Genomic DNA, 22,647 nt, shown 5'->3' on the forward strand with positions numbered 1-22,647 from the left:
GGTGAATAATCTTTTTGATGTGTTGTTGAATTTGGTTTGCCATTATTTTGTTGAGGATTTTTGCATCAATGTTCATTAAGGAGATTGGCCTATAGTTCTCCTTTTTGGAGGTGTCTTTGCCGGGTTTTGGGATAAGTGTAATACTGGCTTCATAAAATGTGTTTGGCAGTTTTCCTTCCCTTTCTATTTTGTGGAACAGTTTAAGGAGGGTTGGTATCAGTTCTTCTTTAAAGGTCTGATAGAATTCAGCAGAGAATCCATCAGGTCCTGGACTTTTCTTTTTGGGGAGACTCTTGATTGCTGCTTCAATTTCATTTTGTGTTATAGGTCTATTCAGGTGATTAATTTCCTCTTGGTTCAGTTTTGGATGATCATATGTATCTAGAAATCTGTCCATTTCTTTAGGATTTTCAAATTTAATTGAGTATAGGTTCTCGAAGTAGTCTCTGATGATTTCCTGGAATTCCATGGTGTTTGTTGTTATCTCCCCTTTTGTATTCCTGATTCTACTAATTTGGGTTTTTTCTCTCTTCATTTTAGTCAGGTCTGCCAGGGGTCTATCGATCTTGTTTATTTTTTCAAAGAACCAACTATTTGTTTCATTAATTCTTTGTACTTTTTTTTTGTTTGTTTCTATTTTGTTGATTTCAGCTCTTATTTTTATTATTTCTCTCCTTCTATTTGTTTTGGGATTTGCTTGTTCTTGTTTTGCTAGGAGTTTGAGATGTATCATTATGTCATTGATTTGGGATCTTTCAGTCTTTTTAATATATGCACTCATGGCTATAAACTTTCCTCTCAGGACTGCCTTAGCTGTGTCCCATAGGTTCCGGTAGATTGTTTTCAATTTCATTGATTTCCAGGAAGTTTTTAATTTCCTCTTTTATTTCATCAATGACCCATTGTTCATTAAGTAATGAGTTATTTAGTTTCCAGCTGTTTGCATGTTTTTTGTCTTTATTTTTGTTGTTGAGTTCTACTTTTACTGCATTGTGATCAGATAGTATGCACGGTATAATTTCTATTTTCTTATATTTGCTGAGGCTTGCTTTGTGCCCTAGGATATGATCTATTTTGGAGAAGGTTCCATGGGCTGCTGAGAAGAATGTATATTGTGTAGAAGTTGGATGAAATGTTCTGTAGACATCTACTAGGTCCACTTGATCTATTGCATATTTTAGATGTTGGATTTCTTTATTGATTTTTTGTTTGGATGACCTATCTATTGATGATAATGGGGTGTTAAAGTTTCCCACAACCACTGTGTTGGAGTTAATATATGCTTTTAGGTCTTTCAGGGTATGTTTGATGAAATTGGGTGTGTTGACATTGGGTGCATAAAGGTTGATGATTATTATTTCCTTTTGGTCTATTTCCCCTTTTATTAGTATGGAATGTCCTTCTTTATCTCGTTTGATCAATGTCGGTTTGAAGTCTACTTTGCCAGAGATAAGTATTGCTACTCCTGCCTGTGTTCGGGGGCCAAGGGCTTGGTTAATCTTCTTCCAGCCTTTCATCCTAAGCCTATGCTTATTTCTGTCGGTGAGATGGGTCTCCTGTAAGCAACAAATTGTTGGACCTTTCTTTTAATCCATTTCGTCAATTGATGCCTTTTGATGGGTGAATTAAGTCCATTAACATTAAGTGTTAGTACTGATAGGTGTGTGGTGATTCCTGTCATTTAGTTGTCTTAGTTGTTTTTGAAGGTTTGGTTGTGTGTACCTAAGTTGATGTTACTCTCTACTGTCTTGCTTTTTCTTTTCCTGTGGTTTGGTGCTGCCTGTCTTTTCATGGTTAAGTTGGGTTTCACTTTCTGTGTGCAGAATCCCTTGAAGAATCCTTTGTAGTGGTGGCTTTGTGGTCACATATTGTTTTAGTTTCTGCTTATCATGGAAGACTTTTATTCATCATGGAAGACATCTATTTTGAATGATAGTTTTGCTGGGTAGAGTATCCTGGGGTTGAAGTTATTTTCATTCAGTGCCTGGAAGATCTCACCCAACACTCTTCTTACTTTTAATGTTTCTGTTGAGAAGTTTGCTGTGATTTTGATGGGTTTACCTTTTTATGTTATTTGTTTTTTCTCTCTTACAGCCTTCAATATTCTTTTCCTAGTTTCTGAACTTGTTGTTTTAATGATGATATGTCATGGGGTAGTTCTATTTTGATCTGGTCTGTTTGGTGTCCTGGAGGCCTCTTATATCTGTATAGGAATATCTTTCTCTAGATTTGGGAAATTTTCTGTTATTATTTTGTTGAATATATTATGCATTCCCTTCACTTGCACCTCTTCTTCTTCTTTGATGCCCATGATTCTCAAGTTTGGTCTTTGATGGAGTCGGTGAGTTCTTGCATTTTCTTTTCACAGGTCTTGAGTTGTTTAATTAGTAGTTCTTCGGTTTTTCCTTTAATTACCATTTCATCTTCAAGTTCTGACATTCTGTCTTCAACAGCAGGCTGACAGCAGCAGGCAGGCAAGCCACAGCTGCAGATACCATTCTCAGAACTGTCTCCAGACTCTTTTTTTTTTTCTCTTTTTCTCCCTACCTTTGATGAGAGAACAACTGAATTACACCTGCATGCTGATAAACTTACTGAAACTGTATTGCATTTGAACTTGGGACACTTTGTGGGGTTTTTTTTTTGTGTGTGTTTGTAGTTTTGTTCTACTTTATGCGTCTCCTTTGATGAGACAACTACAGAAGAACCTCTGAGGCACCATCTCCAGGATTGGAGACTGAGACGGACACCCAAATTATTAAGACTGAAACTTCATTGTATTTGAACTTGGAGGTTTTTTGGTTTTTTGTTTTTTGTTTTTTAATTTTCTATTTTTCATTTTATTTTATTTTATTTTTATGTATATGTATATTTCTTTCATTTACTTTTTAAAAATTTTTATTGTTATCTTTATTTTTTTTAGTTTTTATTTTCAATCCTCTCTCTGTCTCTCTAGTGTCTGTTCAGCTTACTGTCAATAGTACACTAATGCTCCCTGTTTATACCGTCGAAACTTTCTCGTCTGATTCCTTGTTCTGTTTTCTCCTTCTTGTCTGTTTATTTGTTTTTCCCTTTTCTTTAACTTCTTGGTGTCCATCTCCGCTCACCCTTCCATTCTAAATGTTACCATTGTTATTATTACAAGCTAGAAAATACTTAATTACACACAGTACAGGGACAGTAACAACACCAAAGACAATGACAGGAAGACAGAAAAAACAGGGAAAACAGTTTCCCCACAGCAAAAAATTAGTACCAGAAACAGAAGGGAATGAAGAAAACAGAAACTCAGATCCAGACTCCAACAAAGTGAAGATAAACTATGCCAAAGAACCCAATGAAGCCCACAAGAATAATCTAAAAGAAGACATACTACAGGTACTCAATGAGAATTTTATAGAGATGATACTGGATAGGGTCAGCCAAAATGTAATGGAGACACTCAAGAAATTCCAAGACAACAAAAATAGAGAATTTGAAAAAGCAAAAGAAGAAATAAAGGAAACCATAGAAGCACTGCATAAACACCAAAGTGAAACAGAGAACATGATTAATAAAGAGATAAATGAACTCAGGACAAAAATAGACAACATTAAAGAGGAAACCACCCAGGATATGGAAAACTGCAGAAAAAAGAATGAAACAGAGCTGCAAAACAAAACAGAAGGCCAATCCAGCAGAATAGAACCCACCAATTTTTCTGATTGAGAGAACACTACTCATAGTAAGGACATTGTTCAAGATCTGCCTTGGTCCTGAACGACTGACATATTCCCTACCTCCAGGTTGTGTTAACACATCAGGCATGTACTTCATCCGTGTACTTATTGCATGTATTATTATTTCTTTTTGGTCATACTGGGGTTTGAACTAAGGGCCTCATGCTTCCTCAGCAGATGCTTTACTACTTTACCCATTCCCCACCCTCTATATTATTATTTTTTTTTTTTGATACATGTCCTCCACTACCAGATGATAGGGCATGTGTCAGGCCTGTCTTTATTTCTCTAGAATGTAAAATAGTTTCTTCTTCCTTATAGAAACCCAAAGAAATTGGGTTTATTTGCACAATTTGATTTATTTATGTTTCTGCATCTCAGTGGCATGTTGGGGAAAAGGGATTAGGATTGTAGCAGATTTATACCAGATATCAACATTTGAGCAATGGCTTGAGAATTTAACAGGACCTATACTCCAAAACTCACCTTTGCAGAAAATGAACTCTCCCCTTGAGCCAAGAGGAAGAGGCCCCCGACCTGGGTACCCACCTAGTATCACTGAGTCTTGTATGCCTCACTCATCTTTAAAAACCATTGGAAGAGGCTTTCTAGTTAGCTTGGCTCAAAAGTCTCTCCACTATCTGTAGAGTTCCTCATGTGAACAAGGCAGCACCTCATACATTTCTCAGCTAAACAGCAGAAGCTTCTCTTAAGGGATGTGAGAAGCCACTGAATAAATTGGTGTTTGTGAAAGGCCATCTTACGTGCAGTAGTGACTGTGGACTATTCTCAAGGGAACCTTGACTCTGGAGGTCTCTAACCCGGGGTCCCTGCAATTGTCTTTCCCAATGTTCCTACTCAAGTGCCTGTTCAGGATTCCAGCTGATCTAATCATGTAGGCAGCCCAGACGTGCTGGGAGAGATTGACCCGCCTCTGGCCTCTGAGCCAAGAGGGTGACTTGCAGTAAGTTGTGGTGGTCAGGAGCATGTGGGATGAGCAGAATTGCCAGAATAAGCCACAAAATGCAGGATGCCCAGCTATATTTGAATTCCAGATAAGCAGCATGTAATTCTTTTGTTTTCATCATGAGTATGCCTTAGTCCAGCAACCACACTTTCTATTCTGGAAAGGTATGTGACATATTGTAAATACTTTATCAAGTACAAATGACGGAAAGAAGGCTGTACTGAACTTGCCTATTTGAGTGACACACAGCCTGTTTCAGAGCCTAATTTTCTCATCTTTGAAGTTGATAAAATAATTTCCACCCCTTTCACCTGTTGTGAGGATTAAGTGAAATAATCCATGACAAATGATTGTATACAGGATCAGGCTCATAGAACAGCAAGCTGTGTCAGGGAGACTCAGTTACTCACATGTGTCTGTATTCAGGTATGTAGGCATTTTGGCAGATAACACTGAAGGAAGAGAATAGGAATTTCACCTAGGAAATGTGGAATTAGGTTCAGAAAGTTTGAGAGGGAGTCAAAACAGTTATAAAACTTTAAATATAACCCAGCCTCAGTTCCTGTTTGGGAAATGAATTCGTTTCCTACCAAAAGAAGTTTAGATAACAGGTATGTATTTCAGAAATCAGTAATGGTTTAAAAATATAAGCTGTGGAAAGAAGATAGTGATACTCTTTTTATTTTTTCATAGTTAGCACTAGACATTGACGTCTAGTGAGGTTGATTTCACTTTATACCTGTGGTACTTTATGTTCCCGAAATTGGATTGAGTTAAAGATTCTTAGCACTCATTGATAAAAGTTCATTGTGCCACAGAAGGTGCTTTGTGGTTATGTAGCACCAGAAGGTGGTAGAATTGGAATCCATGCAATTTCTAGAGTGCTTCATGCTGTTACCATTTCCGAGGTGCACATTGTCCTTTATGTTATCTTATATTCATTGGTATTCATATCCTGTTTTATTCTGGCCTCTTTGAAAACTTATAGCATTTGTATTTTCAATGATTAAACTGATGTGTCTTCATTTTAGGAAATGTGGAAAATACAGTAAGGCATAAAGAAAATAAAACCAGTTACAGAGCTAATCATAGTTAACTTTTTTAGTTATTTCCTGGCAATTTTTTTATTTCTTTTGATTTCTGTTCTTGGGATGATTTTTTTGTACTTCTTTGTGAAAAAAAACCTACTAAAATCAGTTTCTATGATATAAAAAAAAGAAGAAAAATTAAAATGAGAGGATACGTTAGAACTTAGAGTTTTGGTATAATTAGGAAAGTAATGGTGTTGATAATATTCTACAAACTTGAGGCAAGTCTAAGTTTTGCTGTGGATGCAATTGTAGCAACAGACGTATGACAGTGTGATAGCATTTTATTCTGCAAATGAGTTACTCTTGTGTTTAAGATTTGTTCTAAGGATAGCAAGTAATTTCATCTCAAATCACTCAGATACTAGATTACAGCTGAATTCAAATGCTCTTCCAAATGGCAGCTAACTTCGTTCACATACAATGTAGTATTTTGTGCCAGGGCATTTACAAGTTAGCCACAGTTAATAATGGAAAAAGCTGTGCAGTGTAATGAAAAAGAGTGTAATATCAAAACATCTGTAGCATGTCTTTGCCACAGAAATCTAGTGAAGTGGCACTCTTTAGGATAATTTAGATACATCTCTTCAAATTGTGACTTTCTTTTTTTTTTTTTGTTACAGGTTGACTTATAATGCTTTTTTTTCTTTTTTTTATTGTTTTATTATTCATATGTGCATACAAGGCTTGGGTCATTTCTCCCCCCTGCCCCCACCCCCTCCCTTACCACCCACTCCACCCCCTCCCTCTCCCCCCCACCCCCTCAATACCCAGCAGATACTATTTTGCCCTTATTTCTAACTTTGTTGTAGAGAGAGTATAAGCTATAATAGGAAGGAACAAGGGTTTTTGCTGGTTGAGATAAGGATAGCTATACAGGGCATTGACTCACATTGATTTCCTGTGCGTGGGTGTTACCTTCTAGGTTAATTCTTTTGGATCTAACCTTTTCTCTAGTTCCTGGTCCCCTTTTCCTATCGGCCTCAGTTGCTTTTAAGGTATCTGCTTTAGTTTCTCTGCGTTAAGGGCAACAAATGCTAGCTAATTTTTTAGGTGTCTTACCTATCCTCACCCCTCCCTTGTGTGCACTCGCTTTTATCATGTGCTCAAAGTCCAATCCCATTGTTGTGTTTGCCCTTGATCTAATGTCCACATATGAGGGAGAACATACGATTTTTGGTCTTTTGGGCCAGGCTAACCTCACTCAGAATGACGTTCTCCAATTCCATCCATTTACCAGCAAATGATAACATTTCATTCTTCTTCATGGCTGCATAAAATTCCATTGTGTATGGATACCAAATTTTCTTGATCCATTCGTCAGTGGTGGGGCATCTTGGCTGTTTCCATAACTTGGCTATTGTGAATAGTGCCACAATAAACATAAATTGTGACTTTCTTAATGCAAGCAAATTTTAACATATATCTCGTTTTTGCAATGAATTTCCCTTCAGTTTCATTTGTTTGTTGCACCTTCAGTTATTTACTTCTGTTAGCTTGATTTCTCATCACCTTATTATTTTCAAACAGTCTTAGTGTAATGTAAACATGTCTAGGGTCGACTCTCCGAGTCCACATGACCCAACCATATGCATAAGTAAGGTGGTGGGATCGAGGCCTACTGACCCAGTACGAGTCAGGTAATGATCATAACTGCTGACAAATGTAATGATTTATGTCCTTGGAAATGTTTCATTTTAATTCTATCAGAAGTACAGCACAGCCGGGTACCAGTGGCTCACGCCTGTAATTCTAGCTGCTTGGGAGGCAGAGATCAGGGAGATCACAGTTTGGAGCAGCCTGGACAAATAGTTTGTGATGCCTTATCTTGAAAAAATTTCTCACACAAAAGGGCTGGTGGAGTAGCTCATGAAGTAGGCCCTGAGTTCAAGCCCCAATATCACAAGAAAAAAAAGATGGTGGGGCGATTTTACCAATGTACAGTGTAAGCTTATTTGGAATTGTCACAATGAATCCCCCCATACAACAAACATATCCTAATAGAAAATTTAAAATATAAAATTATAACTAAGTAACTATTTAGTTAAATAATGATTTCAATAATTAGCACTTTGTTATGAATTATAAAATGATTAAATGATAATCATTTTATAATTATTAATATGAATTGAATGATAATTATTTAGTTATTTGAATAACTCTTTAAATGAGGGTTTAAATATTTAAATAACTAAAGAGCTAAATACTGTCTGCCCTTTCCACAAATTCCAAGAATGAGCCAACAACTAGGCATGCCAATGATTAATCAGCTTACGTGCTCCGTGTGCGTGGCTCGTTTTGAGTGCTGAGCTAGTTGTGTCCTAGCCAGTTCTGCATGGAAACTGTGAGAACTCCTCACTCCATGCACTCATTATTTTAGGACTCTTCTTTTTTTTTTTTCATTTTTCTTTTATTATTCATATGTGCATACAAGGCTTGGTTTATTTCTCCCCCAGGACTCTTCATTCGCTAAGTATTCACTGAGCCTGCTTTATGCTGGGAAGTATCTTAGATACTGGCGAAACAAAGATCAAGCATCAGGATGATAAAGCTGATGAAGGCTATGGCCTAGTGTGAGAGCTGACAAGCTATGGCCCCAGCCTTGGCTTTCTGTTTTTGTAGATAAGGTTTTACTGGAACATGGTCACATCTATTCATTTGCATATTATCTGTGGCTGTTTTGAGCTAGAACTGTGGAGTTGAGTATGTGGGGACACAGCCAGCACTGCCCTTTATTATTGCTGACTCCTGTGACTAGTGAGTATGATAGGGACACAAGCAATTAAGTTAATCAAGGGAGGCCTAAGCACAGGGCCTGGAGACTTGTGGAGTACGGGGCTGTGATGGTACTTGGGGTTGGGAAGGCTGCACTGAGATGGCCTCTACCGGGTTGGCTTGGAGATGCCCTATGTACAGGCAGGTTCGAGAGATTCTCAGATCTCAGTGAGGATGGAATGAGCTCGGCAGTGGGGACCTGTTGATGACTCAGAAGAAAAGCACTTGTAGATGAGGCTTCTGACCTTAGGTTTTGGGGAACATGGAGCTCAGACTCTGTCTTCTAGAGCAGCAGTTGTAGTGCTGACAGATGTGAAACTCACCTGAGAACCTTTCAAGTGAGCAAAGGCCTCTCCTTAGATCAGCTAAGTTAGTCTATCTGGAAGTAATGCCAGAGTTTGGTAATCTAGCTCCTGACCATCTTCTGCAAAGTAAATACTGAGAACCCCTGCTAAGGGCAATGAGAATGCCAGGAGGTTCCAGGTTTACATTTGGAGATGCTCCCACCATATTGTGTGCCAGAGCTTAGAGAATTTGGAAGTAGAGGCAGTAGTGGGGACTCGTGGGTCAGGTAAGAGTAGAAGGAACTTAAAACTTAGCCAGTCACAGTGGACATGGAGACGAGAAACCAGATTAAATACATGTTTAGAGGAAGGTTCAAGAGTGACTGATCACTAAGAGAGTGGCGTGGCCTCCTTAAGATTTCAGAGCATGAAGTATCATGGTGACATTAGCTGCCAGGAGCATCCAGGAAAGTGATCTTCAATCTTGATTATTTAAAGGTGTTTGAGGAAAAAAATTTAACATTTTGCTAACTCTGAAGATAACTCAGAGAAAATAATTGTACATCGAGGTAAAGAGATGGGTAAATAGTCCTGATAAATCACAGGTTAAAGTAATCACAGAAACAGCATTTTTTTCAAGTGAAAAGTATCTCTATTAACTGAGAACTAGAAAAGAACAAATCACATACCCAATGGACCCATAAAAGCAGAAATCATGTGTTCATTCATAATCCTTAAAGCACTTAGAGATTTGCAAGTAATGTTTAAAGCATGTTAACTTAGACCATCAGTGTGATTATTAAAAATATTGATGAGTAACTTTTGTTCAAATGCACAATCGGGATCAGGTTTTTCTGATTTTACATCTCTGATGTTAAACCATTTGCTAACAGCATTGGTTTGCTTATTGCATGCTATTAAAATATATGTTTGTTCTTTTATTTTTCTTGCTAAATAAGAGGTTATCTTTCTATTTCTGAGCCTTTTAATCTTAGCATTTAAACCTATAGGAGTGCTATTAAAACAAGTTGGATGAAAGTTTCCATAAGTTTCTTTGAAACTTACATTAAGACAGTTAAGGGACTTAGAATACCCTTTTTAAGAAAGGTTATGAAATGAGTCAGTTTGATTCTGGGAGAGTCAACTGGGCACGTAAATTGGCAAAAAAAATAAAGTCAGAATTATTGAAAACATTTTAGCCCCAAGAACATACATTTACTATTCTTTTGAGGAAGGTAGAAAAATTCTGACTGAAATTCTGACCAAATTATGTCTTTGTTACCATATTTTTAAATATATTAGACAAAACCCTCCAGAATTCATAAGCTGTGACTTAGATGTTATTTATTGAACTATAGTACTAGTATATTTGGGAACATATTTTTAATTTAAAAATCTAACCTTTTAAGAACTGTTGCACAAGGTAGAGTACTTAGGTAACATGCTTTAGGCCCTGGGTGCAATGCTCAACACAAAAGAGCAAAAGAAAGATAAAGGGAAAGAAAAAAGAAAAATCTGTGTAAAAGTACACGGAGGAGACATTTTTATAATGGTTAAACCAGAAAAGTGAAAAATGTTTGAAACTACCTTTCGGACAACAATTATAATGAAGTATTAGAAGTAGCAATTGTAGATATGTTGTTAAGTAAAAAGGCAGGTCACATGATTAAGTCTTCATATTTGTTAAAGTTATTAATAAACTTGAAATATTAAATATATAGTCAATTAAATACTTATGTAAATCATTTTTATAAGTTACAGTTACTCTTTTCCATAGTTTCAAGGTGACACACAATTTTTAATCTTTAAATTTATGAATGCAATTCAAATTTGGGCATCTTATGAGATGCCACTGTTTCAAGCTCTGTATCCCTTGGATTTTAATGACTGTTAGGATGGAAACTTGGAGTGAAGAAAGCATAGAGAGGATGACATTGGCACAGGAAGAGAGGAAAAGAAAGTCTACAGTAGTTGTTACCTCTCACACTTACAAACATTGTGATAGTTTATGTGAAGTGTCTGTTTTGTCTTCAAGTTGTTCCATGACCACCTTTTATTGGTCTCAACTTTTATTCAATGGCCACAAGTAATTTATACTACTTGTGTTAAAATACTGGGGACTTTTTGTCTTCATTTTCTCTTTGCGTAAAATACAGGTCTACTTACCTTAGTTATTCTGTCTTTTCCTCCATCCTAAGCAAGTCTCTGACTTACATGTTAAATAAGAACTTCAATTTTTTTCTTTGATTTTACAGTCATATTCATCAGAGAGCGATTGAGTTATTCTAAGTGAATGTCATTTTAAAACACCTGTGTCATTCATAATTAATGGAGGTCAGAGTTAAGTTTTATGGTGTCTCTAGATAAAATGAGTCATTCAGTTAATATGCTCATGGTGGCTCAACCTTTCTTTAATGCTAGCTGAATTTTATTACTTTACATGAAGACACAATTGAACTTCACTGTTAGGGCCCACACTGCTCCCTGAGAGGATATATTGTTGTGTTTAACGGTTTATTGCTAATGTGCCTCTAGGGGATTAGATGGGACCCAAAAATGAGCTCTCCAATGCTAGAGTCAATAAGAAATAAACTTCACCGAAGAGGGAGGAAGCCCATCTCATGTCTGATGGGGAAAGGATGAATGGGCTTTAATATTGTCATTTCCAACTGCCAAATTTAATGACTTTAAGATTTGAATTATTCAGTCTACTGGATCTCTGTATTCCTCACATATCATTACTCCTAAAAGGAATGTGTTTTATTGCATTTGAATGTGCAGTGTCTAATTTTATTCCAAGACATTTGAAAAAAAGTAAATTCATACCATGGAGAGACAAACTCATATTTTATTTACTGTAGCCATAAAACCAAGCCAAATTTGCCACTTGGCAAACTCTTGCTTTACGCTTCTGTGATGAGAAGAGAAAAACAGAAACATGGAACAGCTCCCTTAAGGTGTATACCCGAGACTCTGTAAGAATCAAATTTCCTCACCTTTTGTAACAATGCCTTTCTCGCCAAAAGAATGTCAATATCCTTATTACTACCTCTTTACACTTAAAGGTGTTACAAAGATTAATGAGACCACTTAAATACTTTGAGTTGCTTGGAGCATTGCCCTATTCGGGAAACTGATGCTAAGGACAACATTTGGTTAGCATCTCCACTTGGCTCGGAGCCAGAAACATTACTCCTTTATGTTGGAAGGGTTGGTGGCCTTTCTCGTGAACCTCACATACGTTGTTTTCCTATCTCTGAGCTCTCACAATTGCAAGATAAAGTGATTTTCTCTTCTGCAGTGCCCTGGAGAGCAGCCATTTGCAGGGTACATAGATCTTACTTTACAGTGTTAGTGGCCCAACATCTGGGAATATCAATTTTTTATTCACTTTAGAAGATTTTCTTTCTTTTTGTAACCTTTAACTTCATAGGTCATTGACCTAAACTGTGATGGATAAAGCTGTCTTGAGAGATTTCAGGTCCCTCATGTTGCTTTGCTGTATTGGAATGTTTCTTATGGGAAAAATGGTTTTGGAGTTATACTTGGAATCTGATAGTTTGAAGAAAGGGGTTTGAGTTCAGTAGAATCCATACTGTGTTTTGCCAGAATCTTTGGTTCCAGAGAGGTAATTAGGGAACTTCATAAGTGTTTCATTGGTGATTCATCTTTTAAAATGTCTTGTAGACTTTGAAATTATAATATATAACATGAATACTAAAATGTGCAACATTACATATTTCTAATATGGAAAGATCCAGCAAGGCATTTAAATGACTAGTTCACTTTTCTGGAGACCAGTGCTGCTTATTAAGCAAACAATTAAAAGCAATACCAACTCATTGCTTTAAAAATCAAATGATTAAAAAAAAATCCTACAAAAATGTAACTAACTGACATGAAAATAGACATTAAGTAGATGTTGAAACTATACAAGACAATAAGACAATAGCCAGCTCTGGTGACTCCAGTTTCAAACTGTAAGCATTAACAGGGTTTATTGTTCAGCGTAGATTATTGTGAGAATGTATTAAATGAATTTATACAAATAAAGAATTTTTTTACCAGTTTTATGTGGTGAGCTTATATTCATATCTGATAAGATTATCCTTAAATGTTAGTTCAGAAAAATAATATTTGCAAAGTAGCTGCCAGGTACTTTTATTGAAATTTGTCATGATAAAAAGGAATTTTGCTAAATGACTTTCTTTGTTACATTTCCATTACTATAACAAAATCAACTTATTAAGAAATTATTCATTTTAGCTAACAATTATCAGAGGTTTTGTCTTTGGTTGCTTAGACTTGTGGGTTTGGGCCTGTGGCAGCATAGTACATCATGGTGACAGTGTTTAGTGTAGGAGCCTGCTCACTTCATGGCAACCAGAAAGTAAAGAGAGAAGTAGACATGGGCCAGGGTGCCAATAGTGCCTTGAAAGACATACCTCCAGGGACCTAACTTTTTTCCATCAGGCACCACCTCCTAAAGTCCTACCACTGTACAATAGCACCACTTCCTGAGGTCCAGGCCTTCAGTTCCTGGGCTGAAGGGAATTGGGAAACATTTCATTTCCATACTATAGCAACAGCCATGTAGTCATTCCACTCTATAGGGAATTTTATTTACCTAAAAATGGTCACCTTTTTCTTTAAAGAACTGTGTGTTATTTAAATATATTGATAGTTTGTATAGCTTAGCTTTCTCATTTTGTAAATGAAGAAACTTGTCCAGTAGCAAATGAAGTATAGGCGGGCAGTTTGGGGAATAATTCAAGCAAATAATGAAGAAGGGAGGCTCTGTGTAATCAGCCAGACCAGTAGGATCAACCTGTTCTCTTAATGGGGAGACGTATATCACAGTCAGGTCATATTCCCAGAGGTGAGGATTGATGGCCTGGAAACAAAAGCTTGTTATTTGCAACACTAAGACTTGATTGTCTTACAATGATTTATAAATGCTCCTGTTATTAAGCAATGAAGAAGATATGAAGTGATTGTACTGCACACACTACATGTGTGTCTGTGTCCATGTTTAGTGCAGGTGAAACTAGAAAGGGAACATTGGATGACTAATTGGTGAGATCACGAGACACAACAGGATAGGGCACAAAGATACAAGTCTTATTTATAATCCTAGGTCTTTCTCTGAATCCCTATAATTTTGGCCAAGTCACACTGCCTCTCTTAAATTCTAGCAGTTTTCTTATCTACAAATTGAAGGCACGTATTCCTTAATGACAGCTTAGTTCTAGAATTCCTGGATTCTAGGATTCTTCTTTAGATCAAAATATCAAAAATGAGTTTCAAAAAAGCAATTTGCATCTTGTAACCTAGAAAACACTACCAACAGACAAGTTCACATCCTCCTTGCTACTTCTCTTCAGGGTGGTGTTGGGCCTGGTGGTGGTGGTGGTGGAGGTGATGGATTCTCACCACAACTGTGAGACTTTTCATAGAACTCACAGCTTCCCTATCTGCACCTTCCTTTAACTTATTAAGTGCGTGCCTCTGTCATATTGACTTGTTAGTACTGATGAGATGGTTGGAAGGGAACCATAGTTTTCAGGTGCTTGGGAGAAGGAAGATGTCGATACTCACTGGTGGGAAGGGGTAACTGTAATTACTGATAGCCAGCATTGCAGACAATGATCTCTACACCTTCTTCAATCCCCTCCCCAAATAGAAAAGGCCTTTGAACTTTTCTGACCAGTTCTCCTGCAAAGAACTCTTCAGAATATCCTGGATGCTAGCATCTTCCTTTCTTCAGTGGCCCAAGGGCACTTCCGTTTCTTCCTTTGTATATTGGGCTGCTTCTCCAGAAAGTTCCCTGAGATAATATGTAGTGTAAACATGCCTGTGCCCAAACACCTGTGTGTTTTTGTGTGTATCAGAGAGACAGAGAGAGAGAGAAGGAGAGAGAGAGAATTGATTGACTAAAGATCTGAAGGTCTTATTTTATTGGAAATATTCACAAAAAAGTCTTCCTTAAAATAGCCAGGAGATTAGAAAAGAGTGGGCTGTTTGGGTCTCAGAACTAGTGACATGAAAAGTAATGTTGTTTACTTTTCTCAAAATCTAGTAGCAGCAGTACCATCCCTGCCAGCAACAACCCAACAGAGGAATGGGCTGGAATCATTGTGCTTACCTATTCCTGTAACCTGTCATTGTGAAAAGGCAAATACACTCTTCCTTTCCTTGTGTAATGGAGAATATGCTGAGACCTTTAATGTGTCTTCTTATTTTAGGATTTTTCACAAATTAATTAGAAGTTGCTACTATTAATTGAGTGCTTACAGTGGGTCAGATGCCATTCTATTGGTTTTCCTTGGATTTAAACCTCTTGATAATACTAGGCAGGTTGTTGGTGTGGTTATCAGCTCCACTTTACAAATGAGACACCTGAGACATACAGCATTTTAGCTTGCTTCACAAGGTTGTCTGGTGGCAGAGCCTTAGTTTTTGCATAGAAATTCTCAACCACTAGATAAAACTACCTCCCAATGTAAAGGGACGATCTCCCACAGCCAGAAAGCTAGTGAGAAATGGTCTAAGGGCAGAGAGCCTATGAGTTTAGGAAGGTGATGGGTATGTTGTGACTGGAAATTATCTCTGGTGCAATCTGTAAGCCCCTCACCTGAAAGATTTGTCTGTGTGTGTAGACTTCCATCTTCCCTGGTAGGAGGCTTGCTATGTCACAGCAGATGAATACATGCAGGAATTTTATGAGTTTTGAAAGGCTATCCAGCCTTCGGTGGCATTTTCTTTGGTGGTTTGACTTCCTGCTTCATACCAGTATTGGGTTTACCTCCATTCTTCTTCAGGTGCCATTTCTGTTGCAAACCTGGTCTCTTTATGGTATTCAACTAAAGAAGAATAGAGGTTCCTGCAGCATTCCCCTCCTCAAAAGCATCTTGGGTCTGGTCCTGACTCAGTTGTAGTAAGAGACCAGGGGAGTGTTCCCCAAACACCCTTGTGGTAGAGATGGCATATACCGGCCAATGCTTCTGGAAGTTTCTTTGGCAGTATGTCGAAGGACAGATTAAGGAGACAAAAAGAGTGTGGTGAAGAATCTTTTATGATGATTTGGGGGAGACTATTTTCATGTAGTACAGGAATGTAATACTCTATATCAGGGACAAAAGTGTGGGTGCTGCCTGGGTCTTGTGACTCTAGCCCCAATCCCTGTTCTCCTCCAGCAGGGTTAATACCTGTGCTACTGTATATCAGCTTCCTCCTTTCAGTGTCTTCCCCATCTCTACACAGCCATAGGGAATGTTTCTTGGTTTTCTCAAAGTTACACTATTGGCATGGCTTGGCTGTCATTCGTCACTTCTACTGGGGAAGTATTTCCAGTTCTTATATCTATGAATACCAACCCCAAAGACAGTGAACATGAGAGTAATCCATATTTGTTTCTTCCTGGTGAAGGGAATTTCTTCTGTTAGTGCCATAGAAGTAACACTGGACCAACGCACTTCAGCAACACCTTCTGCTCTCTGAGATCTCCTGCCCAGGCTCATTTACATTGAAGTTCTTCATACCAGATTTGCCATATTTTCCTGCCATTAACATTTATGTCTGGACTGAATCCCTCCTCTTTTCATCCCTGTAGTGCTGCTCCACTTTCTCCTCCACATGGTGCTAGGGAAGAACTTGTGATTTCAGCTGGAGGGAAAGCATCAAATGATGGTGGAAGACAATTGGTTCTTTCCCAAAGCTACAATAACATAGTCCAGAGTCTAATGTACCTACTTTTATGTTTTCCTTTGCCTGTACTCTGCTGGTCTCTATTGCATATTCCTTGTTGAAAATTAGTTGTTTTCATTTCTATGATTTCCTATATCACATGTGGGCTGCAAAGCTGGCATAAAGCCTTGATAGCACCAGTTCCCTTGTGCAGACTGACAGCTCCATGTCTCTAAATTGAATCCATCCAGCAAGAGAATACTCAGATCACAAACTGAATTCAAAACTGAAAAGAAGAAAATTGGTGGTGGTGGTTCAGGGAAGTTTGAATTCCGGGGATCATTTGTTAAGCTGGTGTTCTCCAGTTGAAATACACCCCCAGCCCTGTTTGTTCTAGTGTGTTTTTCTCAGAGGGTCTTGTACTTTTGTGCCTCTGACTGTAATCTTGCTTCCACCTCCCGAATAACCAGAACACAGGTGTGCACCACCATGCCCAGATTGTTTTCTTGAGATAGTCTTGTTGACTTTTTAGCCTAGACTGGCCTTGACCTGTGATCTTCTATGTCCATCTCCATTTTCCAAGGAGCTCAGATTACAGACTTGCACCATGATGTCCAGCTGAATTAAAAATCCTGAGTATAAAATGTGGTGAATGCAAGGTGAGGTGTAAGAATGAAGGCTTGAACGAGGATTTGTGAGGAATAGTTGAATAACATCTTACTTGTTAAATTCAGTTTCAGAATTGAATGCCCTTGTGTTTTTTTTTCTAATCACTATAGAGGAAGAGAGTGAATAGTAACTTATATTTCTTCACTGATCCCACACAAACACACTGTGCTGGTTTGTGAGCTGTCTTGCCAATCTCAATTGAGTGTCTGTTGATAGATGGAATACACCTGTGTTGTCTGGTTCAAGGAGCGCTGTGCTAACCATAGTTAAGGAGGGTGTTCTTGAAGTCAAAATCATTTGGTATTTTTGCTCCTCATTTTCTTAATGTGTATGGAGGGTAACCTTTTGGATTAACTTCTCTCTGTAATGCCAGTATTGTGAAAATTCGGTATTCCTTTTGGAATTTATTAAAAAATAAACTTGCTCTCTTTTTTATCTTTTAGAAACTACCTCTTCAGATTACAGCTGGAGGATCTGTCTCTTATCCAGGTAGGTGCAACTTATTTTTGTTAAAATTTCATTTCGATCCCAATTAGCTCACTCTTGGAGGGAATAAAGACAGATGCCTATGAAGGTGTTAGCCCTGGTGGAGTCGGTTTCATTTCCTCAGCAGGCCAGGCTGCAAGCCTCTTAGCTGCCTGAGCTGGTGAGAGTCATCACTTTCTTTAATTCCCAGTTAGCTTTTTCCTCTGCCATGTGGTCTTTTTGTTTTCTAGGTATCATCCTGATATATTCCTCAACACAGCATAGAAAACCCACATCCCTTCCTTAAATTCTGAAGGCATCCATTTTTCACAGTCATTGGTTGTTTAGTTTAATGCATTTAGTCATATTCCTATGAAACATTTTTGTTTTCTCTTTTTGTTGATTATAACATCATGTGCAACTGTGGGGTAATAATGCATAGAGCAAAGGATAAATAATAATAGATAAGGCACAATTTATTTATTTCTGTTATTGCATTTTGGAGAATGAGCTGAAGATCCTCATGCTAGAATTTTTACTTGCGGGGAAGATCCGAATCATCAAAATCCCTTATCATAGGAAAGTGTGATGATTAGTGTCTTCTGGTAAATGAGAGGCTTAAGACACAGGTTTCTCCTTCACCAAGATTCTGGAGCCTCGTAGACTGCACCTGGTCTGGAAAAAAAATTTGATCAATTTTTATATCACTGTCATGTCCCAGGCTCTAAGAAGTGATTAGAGAGTAGTTTATATTATATGACACTCTCTGTAATGGCAGTATTGTGAACATTCAGGAAACATTAGCGCTAGGTTTTAGCATTAGATCTATGTTTTACTCACCAAGGTCTTAAAATAAGACAATCCCATAATCAAAGAAAATATTGGTAAAAAAGCAAGGGCTTTGAAGACCCTTATACCTGAATTTATGATCTAGTTCCATGTTTGTTAGTAATTATTGGTTTCCTTATTGGCAAAATGGCCACAAATCACTACCAACCCTATGACATCATGAGGAAAATGAAAGAAGACATACAAAGGAGATAGAGATCAGCAACTTCTCAACAAATGTATATTGCTTTCATTTTTTAAATGATCGTAATAAAAATCATAATAGTTTCATCACCCTTGGCAATGAATTTTCTCTTCAGTACAGTTTATTGTGTATCTTTAGTATATCAATGAGTTGGTTGTTGTTAGAATTTTGAATTTATTAAAAAGTGATTATATGATCTGCAGTTTGAATTAGTATGTTAACTGAAATAAGCCAGGAATAAGCAAATACTTCTGATTCCATTTGTATGTAGAATCTAAAAATGGCAAATTCATAGAGGCTGAGTAAAATGGTGGTATGTACTTGGGAGATAAGGCAAAGACTGGATAGATGTTGCTTAAAGGATACGAAATTCCAGTTTGATGGAGTAAATTCAAGAGACCCATTATATAGCATTGTGAATATACTTGAAAATTGTTGAAAGTAGATTTTAAGCATTCTCTCTACAAAAATATGGTAAGTGGGTTGGGTAATTCACATGTTTATTAGCTTGATTTTGTCATTCTATATTGTACACATGTATATAACACAATGATGTATATCATGAATATATAATTTAATTTTTCTTTGTCAATTTAAAAAGACTAACCAAACCATTCAGAGTCTGATAAGTTTGGCCAAGCGGAGTGGATGCTAGCTAGACCTATGCATTGTAGGATGCTTAAAACCCATCTCTGATTTCAACCCAATATGTGCTAGAAGCAGTCTCTCCTTTCAGTGAGTTGTGACCATTAAAAGTATCCCTACACATTGTCAAATATCTCCAGGGGGTAAAAATGCCCACAGTTGAGAAAAATTGGTCTAAACACTGACACAAGTTAAAATTGACATTCCCTAATCCCAGGTAAACAGGAACAGTTTTCATCAACTTTACCTTTTGAATGAGTTCTCTACCAATAGCGATCATACAGTCAGAGAGGTTGAACAATTTTCAATTTGAAAGTCACAGGGAGGCAGGTGGAAAATTGGAAAACAGATTTCAGTTTTTCTGCTTATTCTGGCATTTGTGAGAAACAGACAGCAAATCCCTTTACATTAGTAATGAAACAATATGAAAGTGGATTTTGCACTATTTCCCAAAACAATGTTAGGAAGATAGTGAGGTTAAAAGAAGTGAGGTTCTTCATGTTATTCAGACTCTGTTCAAAGAGATTCTACCTCACACCACCATGCTACAATCCGAGGAGAGCAAATGGGGCTAATTAGTCTTGAGGCCAGCTCCATTTTCAATTTTTTCAAAAAGCTTTGTCCTTGTAAAATAACTGCCATGATTGAGGCAGTAACAAAAGTGATGCTGAAGATTGGAATCCGTTATTATGACATGCAGTAGGGAAGATGAACAACAGTAAACTGTCACTATGCCTGAAAATGACTGGGTTTCAAAGGGCCATAGGTAAATCTCAGCATATGGTGAGCTGCAAGAAAATGCATCACAGCCTCTGAAGAGAAAGGCAATCATAATGTTATCACATTAATATTTGATTCTCTAGCCGGTGATGAAAAACAGCTTTTATTTCCTTAAATTAAAACCAACTCTTGTTTTTTTCCCCTGAAAATATTAAAGTGTGCCTGTTTGAAATTCATAGCAGATATTCCAAATGCAGCCATTTTACTTCATGGTATATTTATGCTATTATTCTTGTCGGGTTGCCAAGAAATTTGCCTCAAACAGGTCATGTTCACTCTGGCTAAGAGATTAATTGTATCATAATCCCTGCTCCAATCTTTTTGCTGCTTAACGGCTTTACTACTGAGGACTCTGTTGACTATGGAGACAAGATTCTCTTGGGTAGAAGCAAAGGAAAGAGACCTCTGATTTGGAGTTCTATTCACTCCACCCAGGAAATCTGACCTCACAGTGAAGTTTCTCAATTTGGACCCATCCCACAAAATCCTTGATCATCAAGTGTGACTCCACAAAGCTGAGCCACCAAGCTTGCCAATGTTTGATAGACAATATAAATTTGCAGCCACCTTGCCCCATTGAACGAGGAGCGGACAGGATGCACTTTAGAGTGGTCCCATGCTCTGCCTACAGCCAGGAAGTGTGCTGGCTGATCAACATAAAGTAGCAGGTTGAACCCCAGCACACCTGACTAAGACGGGCTCACTGGGATCTCTAGAGTACTGTGAAGATCATGAAGCAGAAGAAAAGAAAAACATTGTTCAACATGTGCTTGTTACTCAGTGATGCCAAACCACTTAAAGACTGGAGAAGAATTTGAAGCGAAGGAAGAGTTTGGGAATGCAGGAGTAGGGGGTTGGTATATGAGTATATCAGAGTAAGGAATTGTCTATATGTCCCAGAATCTTCCTTTGGGTCGAAAGTGTGCACACAGGTATGTTTTCCAAGCTCTCACTGAGCAAACGTTTCATATTGCCCTATTCTCTGGGTTATATTACTTTCCTTCTCTTGAATTTAGGAACAAAAATATGAAGTTTACACCACACCCTAGAAACATTAAGTTAAATATCAGGAATGAAAATATTGACAAGAATTAATTTTGAATATATAATGACCAGATAAGCTAATCTAATAAATGACTATAATCCAACACTGAGGATTCAAGGCTAAAAAAAAAAACACACACTCCATCTAACACATAGTGAATTTCAATATGAAGCAACAAGTACTCAGCAAGAAAGGCTACAAGACTGTGAATTCCTGAGTAATTGAATCCCTCAGGTAATTGAATTCCTGAGGTGAGCCAGCCAACCATCTTCATGATGAGTTACCAAGTGGTAATGACTGAAGGGACACTGAAGGATCTGTAATTTTTTCTAGATATAGAAGGTGGAATACAAATGTTTAATGGAGAGGAGACACCAGAGGAAAGTGCTAAAGTTAGGAAATAGCAAACAGTTTTGGAACAATTAAGTAGCCTGACATTAAAGGTGATGGGGAGAGACGTGTGAAATGAGGTGCCATGGACTGGACCCCACCATCCCGCACAGAGGGCAAAATCAAACCAAATTCTGTCTAACGATGAATAAAGTCCACTGCTAAGAATTTTTCTCCGACTTAAATCTCATTTCCTTGATTTTTGTCCAAATTAGATATCTTCTTTGGTCTGAGTATTCTCACTGTTTCACATTTAAGCAATAACTTTCTATCTTCAGACATGGAAAGAGAAAATAATTAGTTTGAAATATATAAGTCAATTCAGATGATCTCTAGTAGAAAGCAATATTTTGTAAAATAACAGATAGCCTACAAGTCATAAATGCTCTGTTCTCTTTATCTACTCCAACAAACACCTCTAGCCACAATGAACACTTGAATTTGGTTAGCTTTAATCCAAATGTGTTAGGAGATTGCTACTTCAGATGCCATGATATTGACTTGATTAAATCTGTAAGATCTTTGCTCTGCTAGGCAATTTCTCTTTAGATTTTTTCATATATATATTACCCAGATGTGGATGAATCCTGAGTGGCCATTTTTAAAGAACCCCCCGCTCGGATAATTAAGTTTAAATTACTTCCTTTTATTAATATGAAATTAAATCTACAAATGAATTGAGTCAATTTATAATACCCTTTCTTATGGGTCATAATGCTATACATAACTACCCTTTGTTGGAAAACTTCTGTGTATTTTTAAGAATGTTGTACTAATTAATAATTTAGAATAACTTTTTCAATTAAATATTCACATTGATTAATTCAAAAAAGTTAATATTTTGTGTTTATTGGGCCAAGAGAGACTGGTTTCCTCTATAGCCCTCAACAAACATGATTAAAAACTTTCCTTCTTTTTCCTTTCTTTATCAGACATTCTTCAAATCTTAGTGTCATAAGAGGAAGTGTTTTAAAGATTATCTTTGTTGAAACCTTTATAGGGTCAACAAAGAAGAGCATGTAGATCATAGTTGAACTTTTTTGGGGCCTGAAGCTACGCCCATCCATTTTCATACTGTTAGCATGCATTGATGATTGATAA

The 22,647-nt window shown here is 37.4% G+C and overlaps 1 protein-coding gene across 10 annotated transcripts in view; it reads left to right on the forward strand.

Moving 5' to 3' along the window:
* Sema5a (semaphorin 5A) overlaps positions 1-22,647 on the forward strand; it is a 435,987-nt gene that overhangs the window by 197,181 nt on the left and 216,159 nt on the right. For all 10 annotated transcript variants that reach the window (XM_074077743.1, XM_074077739.1, XM_074077747.1 and 7 more), the window contains one exon: positions 17,632-17,677. In XM_074077743.1, the coding sequence (XP_073933844.1) occupies positions 17,632-17,677 (46 nt within the window). The remainder of the gene's footprint in view (positions 1-17,631; positions 17,678-22,647) is intronic.

The sequence above is a fragment of the Castor canadensis genome, chromosome 6 (genome assembly GCF_047511655.1).
Source record: "Castor canadensis chromosome 6, mCasCan1.hap1v2, whole genome shotgun sequence".
NCBI lineage: Eukaryota > Metazoa > Chordata > Mammalia > Rodentia > Castoridae > Castor > Castor canadensis.